Source organism: Fusarium poae, chromosome 2 (assembly GCF_019609905.1).
Source record: "Fusarium poae strain DAOMC 252244 chromosome 2, whole genome shotgun sequence".
Classification (NCBI taxonomy): domain Eukaryota; kingdom Fungi; phylum Ascomycota; class Sordariomycetes; order Hypocreales; family Nectriaceae; genus Fusarium; species Fusarium poae.
In genome coordinates, this window is record NC_058400.1 from 7,486,198 (window position 1) to 7,502,767 (window position 16,570).

Consider the following 16,570-nt stretch of genomic DNA (forward strand, 5'->3'; position numbering starts at 1 on the left):
CTAAGGTATCACATTGACAAGTCGTCACCTGATACATGTTGGTGTGTACTACGCCTCCCAAATTCGTTCATCTTGATTTGTTCGCAACAACGTGTTGAAGTTGTTAGACAAAGGGGAACAGAAAAAGAGAAACGAGACTCGTGACCTTGCAGGCTTGCTCCAACCTATCATGTTTACTGATGTACATTTGCTGCATGTTTCACCCCCCAGAATAGAATATGTAGACATGGCCGTGCTGTAGTTAGTTAGTCTAGCTCCTCCCCCAGGAAACGACAAGAAAGAAAGATTCTTTACCCCATGATTCTTGTCAGTTCTCACCTCTCATTTGACAATTTAGTTACCCTTTTGAAGATCGCCTATGAATTGACCCTGCACTGGCACTGGCACTGGCCACTTCCGGTCGAGTCTTGTCCTCGGGCTAAGTCTGAGTTAATGTTACTAGGTCGTGTTAGTAGGTGATCCCTCCTTCTCCCCCCGCATCGAGTAGTTATGTACCAACCTCGATGGAACGGATCCATTCATATTCTTCCACTCATTCTTTATCATATCAACCAGGGTACGTACTAGTTTATAACAATCACGCACAGGGCACTCCGAGTCAAAACCCTTGCGCCCGGTCTCTTGGTTCATTGCACCTGGAGGAGAACTCCAAAAAGGTCCTTTATCCCCCCCAGTCCGCTTCTCTTCGGCCCGCGCTCTCTTCACATTCCCTCCCCGAACCGCCGCAAACCGAAACGCGACATCATATCCTATCAGCCTTATATATCTTTTTTTCTTATCTCCGTCGCGTCAGATTTGAGCCTCGTCAGCTCTTAGCTGAGCTTGTCCGTTTCCGAACACGGCAACGGCGACGTTTTGACGTCGACGCCGAGCCGTTCCAAACCTCTCCCCGCGCCGTTCAATTTCTATCGCCGACTCCGTTAACGAATCTCCCCTCCGAATCTTGTCAGACATTGGCAATGGCCCCGTACGGTGCTAATCAACCGACCTCCGGAGCCTCCGACTCGAGTCCTGCAGCCTCAATCAACAACGCTGCGCAAGGTTCTGCGCAACAAACTCCTGGGCAGTCAACTGGGAACGCAAACCAAGGTCCTCAGCACAAGCGTGTTTATCAGGCTTGCATTCCCTGCCGTCGGCGCAAAGTGCGATGCGATCTCGGCAGTGTCGACAATCCCCATGACCCTCCTTGTGTGCGCTGTCGCCGAGAGAGTAAAGAATGCTTCTTCAGTGCTACTCGTCGCAAGCGCAAGACAGATGACGATGGCAGCGACCAGGATGAGTACATCATCAGGAATGGTCGTAAAAGGGTCAATGCCAACGACAGCCCTCCACCGTTCATCGAACGCCGATCTTATAGTAATGCACCGTTGACTCCTGGAGGCTCACATGGCCAAGCTCAACCGTTACGTCGTCCCGACGGCAGCAGAATAGGTCGCGGAAGGAACAGTGAATGGGGAGTTGAAGGCGATGCCAACCAGACACTGGAAAATATCGAGGCTCAAACTGTTATGCGGCGGGGCGTGTTTGGTCCGCAGGATGCCCTAGATCTGCTTTACAAAGCGGCCACGGACAGGTATGTCTCCAGACTTCATCTTTGATAGTCCAGAAGCTAACACTGTACTCAACAGTCCTGCCGTTGAACGCGAACGCAGAGAGAGCACTTCATCTGCTCGTCCAACGGCTCCTCGGCCCCCACCCGTGGACACTGGCCCTTACGGTTATGTTCCCAGATCGACCTCTAGACCGCCCAAAACAGAGCAGCCTATCGACCCTGAGCTCTCACGACCCGAACTCAGTTCCCAGCCTGGGTATGCTGAAGCCATCAAGGCATGGCAACGCTTTCGATTTGTCCGCGCCGGTTGGTTCACAGCCCTTGAGGCTATCGAGTATATTGACTAGTAAGAATGGCATTGTCCTCAGCTATAAAATCGACGTTCTAACCTTTATAGTTACTACAAATATCTATCTCCCTTGACGCCCATATCGCCGCCGACATTTAGTAACCCCGCGTCGCATGTCACGTTGCTCTATGAGGAGCCTATCCTAACTGTCACTCTTCTGACGATTGCCTCGCGATATCGTCAAATGCCTGGTACCGGTGGCCATTGCCGATCCCATGCAATTCATGAGCAACTATGGATGTATCTCCGTGGCATGATAGAGCGATGTTTATGGGGACAAGAAGCCTTTGGTGGTGGTTTTTGTGTTCCGCCTAGCACCAGTGCCATTTTCGACGAGTCTCAAACAAGCAGCACAGCGCCCTGGCGGGGATTGCGCAAGGGCAGTCTACGGACACTCGGAACTATCGAGTCTTTAATGATCCTGACCGAATGGCACCCTCGTGCACTGCACTTCCCACCTACCGAGGCAACCGATGAATTAGTTTTGCCTATGGAAGCCGCCTTTCAAGCCATCACCGCTGCTGACGAGGATCCGAGTAAAACCTTGGGTCCTGGTTTTGGTGGCAAGAGGATTGAGAGCTGGCTCGAGCCGGCGTGGAGGAGTGATCGCATGTGCTGGATGCTGCTCAGCACTGCGAACGGTCTTGCATATGAACTGGGTGTCTTTGATGACATTGATGAGTTGCTTCGAGACGATGCTATTACTCGACCTGAATACCAGGAGGAATCGTATCGTCAAAGAGCCTTCCGCATCAAGCGATTGTTGCTCATCTATACCACTCAACTCGCTGGCCGTCTCGGCTGGACCAACATGGCTCCAGCTCACCTCCGGAGAAGCGATCCTGCCCTTGCTCGATTCCGACCCAACACAGGCGACGGGACCACCCCAGGCACGAATCCCTCGTCAGTTGGCAATAATTTCAACTATGTGCCTGACCTGGAACTGGATGATCAAATCATTCATTGCTGGGCCGGCATCAGTAACGCTATGGAAATGGGCAACGAAAAGATCTTCCGTTCCCGAAAGCATACGACACAAATCATTCAAAACGGCAAGTATATCAGCATTCTTAAAGAGTTCGAGCCTATTTTGCGCGACTGGTGGAGAGAATTCGAATTGTTTCGACTTCCTGAGTTCATTCGACATATTCTGACGATCGAGTATCAATACGTGCGCATTTATATCAACTCCCTTTCACTGCAAGCAGTCGTCGAGCGATGTACCAACCAGGCCCAAGCTGGAGCAACTGCTCACTCTGGACATCATGGGGCAGCAGCTGTCAATGGGGGACACCCGCAATTGTCGCCCCAGACCATGATAAACTATGGGAAGCTTCCCCTTGGTCAACTCGGTGGCTTCACTGCGCACGATCAGGAATACATCCGCGAAGTGGTGGAAGGAAGTCGGAACCTGCTCCGCACGGTAGTCGAAGGTCTGTTGCCAGGCGATTACTTGAAGCATGCTCCCGTACGAACATATTTCCGTATCATCAGTGGTGCTATGTTCTTGCTCAAGACCTTTGCTCTCGGTGCTCCACGGTCAGACGTGAGGATGAGCATTGAGTTGATGGATGCAACCGTCGAAGCACTTCGAAACTGCGTTGTAGATGATGTTCACCTGGGAATTCGTTTTGCAGACCTTCTCGAGTCTCTTACGAGCCGCCTCCGTAACCGTTTCATCCAGGCTCCCACTATGCAACAGGCTTCAGGCCGCGGACAGAGCCCCGCTCCAGATGGACAGGCGCATAACGGTAAAAATCTGGCTCCAAACGGAGAAGACAACCCCAACTGGGTTGGAGGCCACGCTCAGAGACTTAGGGACGGTCTTAATGGCAATGGTAAGCCATCCTCGCACATAAAAGACCACACAAATACTGACGGAATCAATCTAGCCCCAGTTCAAGCTGCTACCCATGAGGCCAACAACATCTCAGCAACACCGTTCGATCTATCGGCACAAAACTTCCCCTACCCCGGTCAGGGTCCCCTTGGTCCATCGACACCTACAGTCGTAGACAACGCTGTCGCCAATATGGATGTCAGCCTCTTCGAAGACTGGAACCATCAAGGCAACGAGATGTGGTATCTGCCCCCCGGGCCGGCCTTCTTCCAGAATGTTGAGAACCCTTCCGTTGCCATGGGTCCTGAGGGCGTTAACGTCGGTGGCCTCGATCTCCTTGAGTACATGGCCATGGATCCCTCTCAGTTCCCCGGATTAGATCCTTCTTCCGGCCCTCCGACGAGCCACGTTTAAACTTCCTTGGTCTTTTCATCACCTATTTTGTTCAAAGTCTTCGGTTGCATATATTTATCAACATCTACGACCGACATGTTGACCTCGAGTGACGGCTATCTGTTATATTGCTTTCGTGGCTTACAGGGTGATCGAAGGTGGGAAGCCACTGTCAAACACGCACGAAGACAACTACTGCAACAGGATAGGGACTGTCTAAGCGTCAATGCAGCATTATTGGAAACAACAATGGCGGCACAATGTGAGTACTGCTGCATACTTATTACGGTAGTATCAGTAAAAAGAACCTGTCGAATGGTGAAAACCCATAGCAAACAATAACATAATATGTGAGGGGCGTTCGTTGCATACTAGCTTCTACTTGGAGGGCGATAAGGAAACATCATCACTAGTTCGGATTTGGAGTTGAAGTTCAGTTGCATAGTCTGCAGGGTCGACAATGGCGGATTCATTATGATGATACGAAAGAACAGAAAAGTACTATAAAAATACGAAAGCTTTGAGAACACTCTTGTTGAAGGCCTTTTGCAATACCAGTACGTGTAAACACTTGGTTGGATTGTCACGCTATGCATATCACGGAGTATCAGATGATGGATCTAGGATAAATAGTTTTTCTTTCTACCTCGATCTGGTCCGTTTTCAACCAGCTTCCTTTTCGCCATCCCTAATAAATAGTGAAATATCGTACACTGCCTATCCAACTGTGTTCTCCCCCTTAACATTGGTATGCATCCTCTGATGGGAAGTGACAGTTTGGTGTGTGTTAATAACGAAACAAGGCTAGCTATAGATAGAATAAGGAAGAACAAACAAACAAACAAACAGGGCTTGTATGTAGAAAGTGAAAAAGAAGAAAGTACAAAAAGAAGAAGAAGAAAGCCGTCGGGGCTACACAGATGAGAGGAAGGGGTTGTGGTATCATGCGTACATAATTTACATGTGAGTAGAAGACAAGTAGAAAATTATATGAAGCCTTGTGGGTGATGTGTTTAAAAGGGAATATGTATGACCGGTTTGTGATCGGTGAAGTGGTCGAAGAACCGGGGCATCCGATGGTGTATTAGACACCTAAGCCAGTAGTATATACTATTGGACGAAGATGTTGATAAGTAAGATGTCGTAAGGCCGTTAACGTAGAGCGAGACTTGGGACGGTGTATGGCGAGAGCAAACAATGATGCCGTATACAGGAAATGGTGGAATCAACGAATCGAAGAGCATTGGTTTGCTTTTAACGACATCTTGGGCTCAACCCAGTCGTTTCAGTAGGGCTCCAAACCACCCTCTACAACGCGAACGGTGTCGCATGTTTGGCATGGGCTTCTTGGAGAGCTGCATTGGCTGTCAGTATATTACTTCGGTCTGTGTGTATTAGAAGAACTTACTGTGAAGGATGCCGACCTGCCCGGTACGGTCCATGCATGCAAGCTGTACACTGCTGCCGTCGACAAGGTCCAATACCACGCTGTTAGGGAGCTCTTGAACCTCGACATCGGGAATGTATGGTGCTCGGAAGTCGCTCAGGTGGTAGCGTTTGGTGCCCTGAGCAGTGCGACTGCTCTGAGATGGGAGTGCACTCAGGATAAGAAAGCCCTGAGAGTCCAGGCACATATTGCGTCGTTTCCAGAGCAAGTTATCAGGAAACTGCACATTAACATCTCCCATAAACGAGATGATGGATGGGGGTCCACTTGTCGCAGGGCGGATTTGCTCCTCTTGCACGGTTGGTGAGAGAACAGTTGGTGGTGTGGTCTTACCACGAGAGCTGGAAAGAGATGAGAGGCGGCGCATAAATCGACCAGCTCGGGATTTCATCTTCTCGCCACTGGGCTTCGTCTCATCACCGGATATGGAGCTCTCGGTGGTAGCAGAAGGAGAAAGCACGTTTTCTCTCTCGCGGCTGAATGATGATCGGCGGCTGCTAATTGACAGCCGTTTACCCTGGTGTGTCGAGGGTGGGCGAGATGGAGATTGAGAACCCTTGGGAAGGACATCAGAGGAAGGAGATGTGAGGGATTTGCGACGGTCATTGATAAAGTCTCTAACCACACTGAGTGAAGACCGCCTTGATTGATCCTCCTTGTCTCCGTTGTCGTCCTTTGACATCCGACGTTCGACTATAGTCTCCTTTGGTGGTTGAAAGGTAGGAGGGGACCAGACAGGCGATGCCTTTTGGTGATCTACCAACAAAGGTGACTCCTGAAGTTCCACGGGGTTAAATTCAGATGGATCTTTAGCAGGTTCAAGCGATCTGGCTGCGTTCTGGCTGGGATCGCGGACTATTCTGGCAGTAACCGAGATTGACTCTGAGCCAGGGGAGCCATCGTTTTCGGAAGGGTTCGCTTCAAACACGGACAAGCGACTAGCCACCGATGTTGAGCGTCCTCTGCGTGTCTGCCTGGATCTATCGGGCGACTCATCGCGTTCGCCAGATCGCGATGGGGGTGTTCGAAGGTTTGAACGGTTGATGGAGCTAGTGCGGTCTACCACGGATGGAGATCGAGATGGCTCTCGACTTTTGCGCACAGAGAAAAACGCCGAAGATGGTCTCTCCCGAGCGGAAGCAGTAGGGGCGGGGCTTAGAGTCTCGCCAGTGCTGGCCGAAAGCTTTTCGAGTGCTTTGATGCGCTGTGAAATACTCGATCCCACCGTACCCTTTCTACTGAGGGTAGGGCCGCCTGGCTGCTGAGCAATCTTGTGCAGATAAGCCGCTCCTCCAGAGCTGACAGATCGTGCCGAGCTTGTGGTGACATCGCCGGGGGCGAGAAGCTTGCCGTGCACAGGATTCGAGACAGTTCGGGAAATAATAGGAGATCGTTCACTCTTGGTTGGACTAGGGAACACAGGGGTGACTGGACTCTTAGCAACAGTCATAGGCTTCGCCTCGTGAAGAGTCGCAACGTGTAGCTCGTCCATCAGGTCCTCCTCGTCGTCAGATAGAGGGTCTTTATCTTCTGTGAGATGTGTTTTGATCGGGTCGATGTTTGCTTTGCGTTTTTGTTGCTTTGTTTCTGACGCATCAACTTCTTCTTCGTTGTCATCTTCCTTCTCCGCAACTTCTTGAGCGATAATGGTTGGTTTGTCCTCTTCGATTTCTCGATGGGGAGAGTTGGAGAATGATGACGGGGTCGGGTTCGCTGCTGACCGTAAATCCTGTGTCGAGAACTTAGATTTGGGGATTTTCAGGGCAGAAGTCGTAGGGGATAGAGGCTCGTCAGTTTTGTCGAGATTGGCCGACCCCTCGGTAGTCTCAGGCGCGCCTGAGACACCGTCGGTTGTAGATTGATTGTCGCTTGCAGGCGCGTTTGCTGGCTTTTCCGGGATGCTGGTATCAGCGTCGGGTACGGGGTCGAGGGGCACGTCCTCGAGCTGCTCCTCATCCTTAGATGGCAAAGCATCGCTGGCCGGCGCAACTGCTGCAACGGCAAGTTTCTCATTTTTACTCTCTGCTGAGGTTTCCTTGGTGTCAGCCTTCTCATCTTGATCCTGATTGTGTGTATCCTCGTCTTTTGGGTGCAGAGTGTCGTCGGTCGATTCAGAAAGAGAAGAGGCCTTCGTGGACATTTCGGGTTCGGACGATGCAATGACGGGGCTGTCGGGGTGAGAATCGGTTCGCGCAAGATCAGACGCCTGGTCAGCATTCATAGAGGCCGAAGAACCATCAAGACCAATTCCTGAGTCGACGTTCGACATCAACGACTGATTCGAGTCGGGGTCGTGTTGGTTTTCGTTGTCTTCAGCGCGATCCGTAGATGATCCACCTTCACTGGGTCCGGGAAATTCGACAGGCGGTGACGAGACGTCAGCCTCGACCGCCATATCTTTTTTCTTCTTTTCTCGGAGCTTCATGGCCTTCATTAATCTTGCCTTCTCGGGTGAAATTGTGGGTTTCGCAGGCGGTGGCGCAGGTAAGATGGCGGAACCAGAAATCGAAACTCCAGAACTTGTCGTGGGTCGGTTGATTTCTGTATCGATGATCTGCAGTTCGCCCTGCACAGGCGGTGTGTCCTTGTCCTCGGCAGGAGTATCCTCGGTAGTTGCAGTATCGTCCTTGTTCTTCTCCTTTTTGGAGCCTTTGCCAAACAGCTTAAAACCAGAAGGCATCTGCGACACAGGACGATATGAACCCGCAGTACGAGGCCGGCCGTTTGTTTCAAGCGATGGCCGGGGGCCAAGCTTGACCTTTGGCTTGCCGTAATTGTATGAGTACGGATACAGATCCGGTCGACCTGATTGTGATGACAATCGTGGAAGAGCTTCCGGGTCACCAGATGAATCAGGTCTGTCGTCAGCACCGACAAAGTTGGGTACTTCCGAGGTTGACGCGTCGGTGAATTTACTTTCCTCTGGAGATTCAGCAAGTTCTGAGTTCAAGGTAACTGGTTCTGTAAGAAGAGCAGGTTCGTGGCTTGTCTTGGCTGTTTTTGGCCGAACCTCGCCGTCATTGTCGTTCTCGGCAACTGACTGGCGTTTGGTGGCGCGCTGCTGTTGCTCGTCCTCTTCCTCCTCCGCAATCTCCATCAATCGTCTTCGGCGCAATGAGCTTGTAGACGATGAAGTCGAACCCGAAGCGGCATGCAAAGAACAAGCTGCCGACAGCCTAGTATCTCTGAGCTCCTTGGCGTCGGTGATTTCAAAGATGGTATCGTATGGGGAGAATCGATCGCAAACGGCATTAAAGTGAACGGCTACCCTGGCTATATTTCGACAACAAGTCAGCACACTGCTCACGAGCTCGCACACTGGGGACAAAGAAGAGCATGAGCAGGAAAGGAGGGGTACCAGTACGAACCTTGAATAAGACGGGAGCAATCCTCAGGCAGGTACTTGATTAATACGTTCCTCCTTCTGTATCTCAAGAAACCGTACAGAGGGCTGGTATCTTCGTATTCGGTGACGTTGTTGCGCACCTCGACGACGCCGCCTGAGCCACGACCCAGCAATTCGACTTCATCGCGACTCGCGTACTTGAGGAGGAACCTGAAAACGAAAATTAGTTCACCATTGATTGCCAATCAGCCTAGATTTTTTTGTCATACCATCCTCCAGCTTCAGCGACAGCAGCCTCGTAGGCTTCCTGGACCTTTGGGTCGTCCAAGCCATTCAACGACATGACGTCTCGATCGCCACCAGGTTGAGAAGTAAAGAGGTGAGGGGGTTAGAAAATTAGGAAGTGGGAGCTGAAGGCCTAGGTTTGCACCAAAGGCATATGGAAACAAAAGAAGAAATACCAATTAAAGAAACAATGAGTGAAAGGAAGAGATAGGCAGATGAGCTGCAGATCGACCGACAAAATCAAGAATCGATATCGATCGAGACAGAGCCAGAGACCGAAGACGAAACCAAAAGGGAAAGAAAGAGAAATGAAGCTCTCCCGAAAGACGGGGGAATCTACCAAATCAGTCGAGTAGAGTAGTAGAGCTAGACCAGTCCAATATATTTCGGGGTCTTTCTCTTCCTGTCGAGAGGAAGCGTAACTAACGGGTGGGATGGATTGTCTGGTGGGTTTTCCAATGCGGGTCAAGGGGCGGCAGCACCAGATTTCAGGGGCAGAACTGCCAACCTACATGGGTTAATATCGTAACCATGGATTGATGACAAGATTAACTAGGATGGCAAGATTTGTTTCGTTTGCTCTTGAACAAGTACCGGCCAATTCGTCAGGTTGTGCAATCAAGGGCAAGCGGCAGTGAATCAGATATCAATCAATCTCTGGGGAAGTTTATACGTTAATCTTCAAGAAGAAGAAAGGAGGAATGTTTGTTTGAAGAATGGAGCAGCCCGTCGTTGTCGACCCCGTTTATGCCGATCAATAATAGTCACTGATCAATTGATGAAACCTGGTGGTAACAAAACCAGATCGGGAATGGCCAGCAACTGCTTATATTAGCCTATGCCTACTATGGCGGCATGGGTTCGAGACACAAACAAGAAGAGCAACTCTACAGTGGAAAGAATCTCAGCAGCAAACGACAAAAGCTGGCTAGTCTCTTCTTATAAGCCGTCACTGACGTGACTAAAATACCAACTACTCGATAATGATGTCTTGTCAAAAGTGTAAATCACGCGCCAACCAGACAGGTGGTTTTGTGCTGGAATGAAAGATGGATAGCGTCTTGTCCCATTTTGGGGTTGGGCCAATTTCAAGACATCTAGAACGAACCAGCACACAAGCACAGGCGAAGCCGTCAAGTTACTACAGTACGACAAGTGAGGTGTCTGTGTTTCTGTCTATCATACATATATGTCGCGCATAATCACAAGGATCAATAGGTCTAGCTAGGTATGTAAGGAGATAGAAACTTGAAGCCTCAAAGTAGACGATGAGAGATATTATTCAGCTAGACGAAATGACTATCCGGCCAAGGCGGCCTTTCTCCCCCTTGCTTCAGACAAGCAAAACATGCATGCACTTTCAGCTTTGTTAGGTGCATAGAGATCATTCACTGCCTATTAGATGACTCGCACAATTCAAAATCATTCTCGTCCCACCTTGCAAGATATACATAGCACCGACATAAACTACTGTCTACCTACCTATGTAAGTTAGAGTTCCAGTTCCAGCCACTCGAGTGACCGAGCACCTCCTAGAACCCAAGCTCCTTTCCCGCTCCGGCTTCTCCACTGTGGACTAGCAACCCAGCTTTTGAGGTTGATTCATTCTTGTTCCTGCATTGGCGACCCGGAAGTGTTTCAGCCTAAGTAAGACATCATCATATGGCTAACCAGGGGTATGTAGTAGCTAGCAAAGAAACAAGCAAAATAAGGCATCAGTCTAAAACGGCGATACCGATACCGATACCGATACACTGCCTAAATAACCTTGAGTCTGGCTGCACGCCATTCCCCCCAAAACTCATCTCGATTGTACGACAGTTAATCCAAGGAAATTGCCTGGCCGGTCTCAATTACAGTTCAAATGTTCGCTCTGCAGTGTAGTGGATGATGTTGTAATTTGCAATCAACGTTATGGGGCCTGGGAGTAGACTAGCGATTCAGTCTTAATTTCTGCTACATACTGCCTGGCTAGAAGCATAGAAGCTCCTGTCGAAGCTGCAAGGAACAGTAACGTGGTAAAAGCCTACCAAGATCCTGGCACAAATCTTTGGCTCTGGCTTCTGTCGAAACATATCCGTACATTGTCCGCAGATCTTTAGAGGTTGCCGGGTTTTATTAAGAACTTCGCCAGCTTGGCACTCGTACTAAGTGTATCTAATACCATCGATGTTCTTTCGAGGCGTAATCATATTCCTTTTTCATGCAGGAAAACACCTTCACATTAAAGAATATGCCATGCTCTTCATCGTGTAATTACGACGTTGCTCAGCTAACTCAGAAACTACCTAACCTACAACACTGCCCAGGCTCTTTCAGCTTTGCATGTGAGCCGTGAGACCAATCCCCCAAGAGCGTCCTCGCTCGCATAACATGTTAATCCTCATCTTGCAGCTCGTAGTGTAAGGAGTAAAGTAGGCAGCGTCATGTCAAAGAACACTCAATAAACCACTGCGTCCATATTCAATCCTCACATGCTCAATAGTCATTTTGCTCTGAGACCATAAAAAACTAACTTGGCTTGTGTTTATAATGCCTTATGTTTGATTTCTTATCCATGAATTATTCCTGCCCAGGAGGTTTCTCCTTTTCTTCAACCGGCTTTTCTTCTGCTGGCTTGTCTTTCCGAGCCTCCAAAACGGCTGCCTTGTTCAGTATAGGCACGTCGTCCGACTCAGGATTTGCAACATGGGGCGGTTCTTCCGTCACTATGTCATCCAGGGAAGTCGGCACGAAACTGCCCTCCTGGACAGCTATAGGAGGGTCGGATTGGGGCGCGCTACTGGATGCTGATACACCGACGGCGGGCGCTGTACCGTCTGCAATTTTTTGTTTAGTCTCGCTGACAATCTTGTCTGCCTCACTGACCTGTGACGCTGCGCCTTCCGCTTCTACCGCGGCTTCCTTGTTCTGATCAAGCCGAACGACCATACAAGACAAGTTATCGGTGCTGAAGCGGTTCAGCGCATAGTCGACAAGTTGCTTTGAGGCTGATATGGGGTCCTCCACATTGCGGACAAGGTCAACGGCTTCCTGGTCACTACATACATCCCAGATCTAGAATGGTTAGCTTGTTGACCTTTGTAATTTGGGTCACAACTTACTCCGTCACAAGCAATAATAATGAACTCGTCACTATCGGGCTGAATGATCGTCTCAGTGGTATAAGGATGGCCCGTAACGAGCTTCTTCATATAAGCATCGCCGAGGGCACGGGTCACGGCCAGTACGCCATTGACACGATTATTGAGGATCAACCCGCCGGCAGCGGCAATGCGTTTGCCTTCGACCTCGTCGCTACCTTTGTGGTCGTAAGAGAGTCGTAGAGCCTTTCCACCTCGGCAGAGGATGATACGGGCATCGCCAACGTTCGCGGTGTATAGTACGCGCTGCCGTCCGCTACCCTTGCCCTTTGAATTTATAGCCTTGGTCGCCTCTTCGTTGGATACACCATCGCTAGCCTTGTCCATTTCAATAGGTTCTTCTGGTTTGGCAGATTTGATGGCGGATCGATCGTTTGAGGCCCGGTCCTCCCAGCGCAATACTGCGACAGCCGCGGTGCAACCGCTGTTCTTCAGCGGAAGTTTTTCAAGCTGCGCATCGGCGGCTGTAAAGGCCTGGTCTAAAACTTCAGGAATGAGAGCATTAGGGTTCTTGCGTATGATATCCTCGAGGATAATATGTAGTTTTTTACCACACCAATCGGCAGCAAATGTACCAGCATGTCCGTCAAAGATAGCAAAGTAGCCATTGTCTGACTCAACCATATCAGAACTGACCAAGTCATCACCTTCCGGTTTGTCCTTTGCTGACGCATCGTTCAAAGCTGGGGTCTGCACAAAATTGTACAGGAAAGCATGGGTGTCTTCCATAGTTCGGCGGCATTTCTTGTTCCTATCTTCCCAAACGCCAACACGAAATGTAGATTTGGGTCCGGGCATGGAGTCGCCGGCAGAATTATTATGTTGGCCCTGAGGAACTGCAAGGGCAGGATCCTGCTTGCCAAGTTTCTGAAGAGATGTCTGCGAGCTCACTTCAGAGCCTCCGCTGCGACTGCTCTGGGAAGAGAAGTTGAGCGAGTTCTTCGCAGAGGCCAGGAGACTGCTGGCCCGACTACTGACACTACTACTTCTGCGCTTCTTGTCGCTCGGTCCGCCGACGTCCTGGCGAGTTGGAGGGCTGCCATTTCCACTACGTTTTTCACCGCTCGCGGCCTGATCAGTTGTCTTGATGGGAGCAGGGGCACTAAGGCCTGAGCCGGGCTCGGGAGAAGGAGATTTGTCGGATTTCGAATCGCTCTCGGATTTGTTGCCCGCTGAGTTGTTGGAACTGCCGCCAAACATTCTATCCAGCAGACTTCCTCCGGTCGAGGAGAGACTGCGACGCTTGTTGCTCGCCAGCTTGTGGTAGGATTAAAGTAAAGCTAGGTGGAGTGGCACAGACGAATGAAGTTACCAGCACGAGTTATGCCGTTGAATATCGGATGTGTTTATATCGTCCTTGGGAGTCTTAAGTTGTGTATGGTGACTACACGCGAGCCGTTGCGGTAGCAGTTGGAAAGTGTATCGTTGTGGAAAACGTAGGAGGCGGGGTGCTGGTCGAAACCAGCTTGGCGTCTATGATTCGTTGGCGCAAGGATGGCCTGGAAGAGTTAGAGAACTTAGATCTAAACTTGACTTTATGCTGCCAAGCATCAACGGATGAAGAAGGAAGAGGATATTGAGCATATGGGGATTGTGATGCAAGATGGACAGATATCGATGATGTAGCTAAGCGCGCGAATCGCCGATAAGCTTGCTTCCAGCTGTCTTCACTTCAGTGTAGGTACGGGCTGTAAGATGACACATCCGAGGCGTCTCAGCTCACGTACAGCAGGGTTGTAGGTGAAATGAAACAACAACCAAGCTCATATGGGATACATAGATGCGCAATGCTTCATAGCTTATGTATCGTAGGCCAAAGAAACGTGACGTATACGCCACATGGAATGACTGCATTGGCGGGGATAGTGATTCAACGTACCGATGATGAAGACTGAACTTACCTACCTAGGGGAGGGTATTTGGACGGAAACAAGACGAGCTAGGAAATGCTCAGAGGAAAGAAAAGGATGCCCTGCAGAAAAAGCAACCAGAGATGGGTCAAGTTGTGGCTTAATACAAGACGGGTAAGTGCAGAGTCGTGTCGTAGTTGATGAAGAGTTGGTTGAGACGTTCCATCAGTTGGGCAAGTAAAGTAACCTGGGGCTAGCTGAGTGAAGCAAACGGATACCCTGATCAAATGGAAGCCAGGGCGAGTGGGGGCGGGGACCTTGCGCTTAGTTGGTCCCAGACTGTGACCGTCACTGGTTGTTGGCCACTGACGTATCATCGCTTTAGTGACGTTCACTGGCTGGTGAGCGCGCAGCTTAGCGCTTTGGGGACGAGGATCCATGATCACCGGGTGGGATAGGATTTGATCTTCAGGACAAGTCAACTCCAGGAGACGGCACGGAAAACTTGACATGACTTGGTTCAGGTAAAAAAAAAACATTAGTCAAGATGCTATATTGGACCCGCTCTAATGCTGTTTATTTTCTATATCCTTTGCTTTAGGTCTTGGCATTCTGCTACTACTTGAATGCATATATATCGATTACTTACTTACCTACCTACCAATGGTGAGAACCAAAGCAAATGATACATTATATTCATAGTGCATAACCTAATCGAATAGCAGTGCCCGGGATATCCGGAGAGTAGAATACATATTCTTGCAGAGTACAGATACAATCCGCTGAAAAGATCGGACTTGGTTTATCACAATCTCATGAGACCAGGCTCTATGGTCGTATCTGGCTGTACACGTGGAACTCCGAAGCTGCCGTCAAAGCTGATGCCTAAGTGATTATCGTCCTATCCGATATTAGTAGGTGTTCGTTTGCTAACACGCTGAGAGAGTGGACTCTATCAATGCATGAGCGTGATGCCTTTGTTGTAGAACAGCCGCTCGGCCTTATGCAATTCTGTGCAAGGTGTATTTCGCATTGACTAACATTAACCCAAACAAAATACAGATTCCGCAACGGCCCGCATGACAAAGGAAGCTTACACCAAGCTCAGTGTAAGTTTCGTCTAACCCAATGGTACCTTGTTATGATACATTAGTAGGTAGGTTAGTAGGTAGTTACCATGAAACATTCAACCAGCCAATGATCTCCCAAATAGAATCGCAAAACGGCGAATCGCTTTCTGTGAACCACAAAAAAGGTCCAAAAGTTAAGAATCAAAATACAGTGCTCCGGACACCAATGCACCCCGGCAGACGTAGCGCCACGAAGTCGCCAATTTCTTCCATTGCCATAGACAAGCTGTCTATCAAGTCTGTCACCTTGCTGTGATCCGACTAGTTGATAAACGAGCAGTTCACCTGGCACAATCGGTTTGACATGTTTAAACAAAACGCCAATAATCGCCTGTCGCTCATCTATTTCCGCAGACTGTCCAATCTTGCTTGGAGATCATCATCGACGGGGTCACCGCCGCCACCACCACCACCTCCGCCGCCGCCGCCTACTGCTTGAGCAATTCTGCCCTCCGGAACAGCTGCAGTTCCTAATGCGGTAGGAGTTTCGCCAAGCTATGATAAGAGTCAGCAACAGGCATCGCAAAGTGTAAAAGGGGTCCTCGGCTTACCGCTTGGTTAAAATCAACACCAATCTCTTCCAGAACTTGCTCTACCACCTCATCACCCTCTTCCTCGACTCCTACATCCATGGCGTCGTCAAACACATCGTCCATGACCTCTGATCGCTGATCCATTATGTCGTTTTCGCGCTCAAATTCCATGGCGATTCGCTGGAGTTGGGGAAGGTTCATCTGCTTGTTCATGCTTCCCAAAGCCCGGGTGGCACCCTTCATAGCTTGCATCATATCTTCGTTCGTTCTGTATGTCTATAGTATTGCCAATCAGCCTTCGTCCTGCCTGTGTTCCAGAGGCAATTATCAAATACCTGGAGACGCAGTGAAATCTTTTGTAGTTGACTGCGCATGCTGTAAAACTTCTCGACGTATCGTCTCGTGCGAACTAAATCTTTGGCTTGAATCTTGCAAGCTCCCATTTGTCCATTTTTGGCGCTTGTTTTGATTTGTTGGATAAGGGTCTTTTCTTGCTTCTCCAGCTTTACTCTCGTCTGGTCAAGTTCGCGAATGGCCTTGTCGAGCATGCGTTGGTTCTTGCGCAGACGCTCCGCAGGCGTCATGCGCTTCCCAAATGCCCATTCCAGGATCTATGCATTGAGCGAATTAGCCATCATGAGCGCGCTATGCGGTTGCGCGACACCGCTGCTCTTACATTCATAGTGAGCGGGGCAGTTGTCG

The 16,570-nt window shown here is 49.7% G+C and overlaps 4 protein-coding genes across 4 annotated transcripts; 1 reads left to right on the forward strand and 3 right to left on the reverse strand.

Annotated features, from left to right (window-relative positions):
• Positions 1-959: 959 nt before the first annotated feature.
• FPOAC1_006557 (uncharacterized protein) lies at positions 960-4,155 on the forward strand (the record flags this gene model as incomplete). Its single annotated transcript, XM_044851033.1, has 4 exons — positions 960-1,573; positions 1,629-1,898; positions 1,950-3,739; positions 3,794-4,155. The coding sequence occupies 4 exons, from the start codon at positions 960-962 to the stop codon at positions 4,153-4,155; spliced, it is 3,036 nt and encodes a 1,011-aa protein (XP_044709745.1).
• Positions 4,156-5,442: 1,287 nt separating this feature from the next.
• Positions 5,443-9,270, reverse strand: FPOAC1_006558 (uncharacterized protein; the record flags this gene model as incomplete). Its single annotated transcript, XM_044851034.1, has 4 exons — positions 5,443-5,489; positions 5,543-8,854; positions 8,950-9,137; positions 9,197-9,270. 4 exons carry the CDS (start codon positions 9,268-9,270, stop codon positions 5,443-5,445), a joined length of 3,621 nt encoding a protein of 1,206 aa, XP_044709746.1.
• A 2,504-nt stretch (positions 9,271-11,774) lies between these two features.
• Positions 11,775-13,555, reverse strand: FPOAC1_006559 (uncharacterized protein; the record flags this gene model as incomplete). Its single annotated transcript, XM_044851035.1, has 2 exons — positions 11,775-12,269; positions 12,317-13,555. 2 exons carry the CDS (start codon positions 13,553-13,555, stop codon positions 11,775-11,777), a joined length of 1,734 nt encoding a protein of 577 aa, XP_044709747.1.
• A 2,122-nt stretch (positions 13,556-15,677) lies between these two features.
• Positions 15,678-16,550, reverse strand: FPOAC1_006560 (uncharacterized protein; the record flags this gene model as incomplete). Its single annotated transcript, XM_044851036.1, has 4 exons — positions 15,678-15,830; positions 15,887-16,144; positions 16,204-16,479; positions 16,545-16,550. 4 exons carry the CDS (start codon positions 16,548-16,550, stop codon positions 15,678-15,680), a joined length of 693 nt encoding a protein of 230 aa, XP_044709748.1.
• Positions 16,551-16,570: the final 20 nt, after the last annotated feature.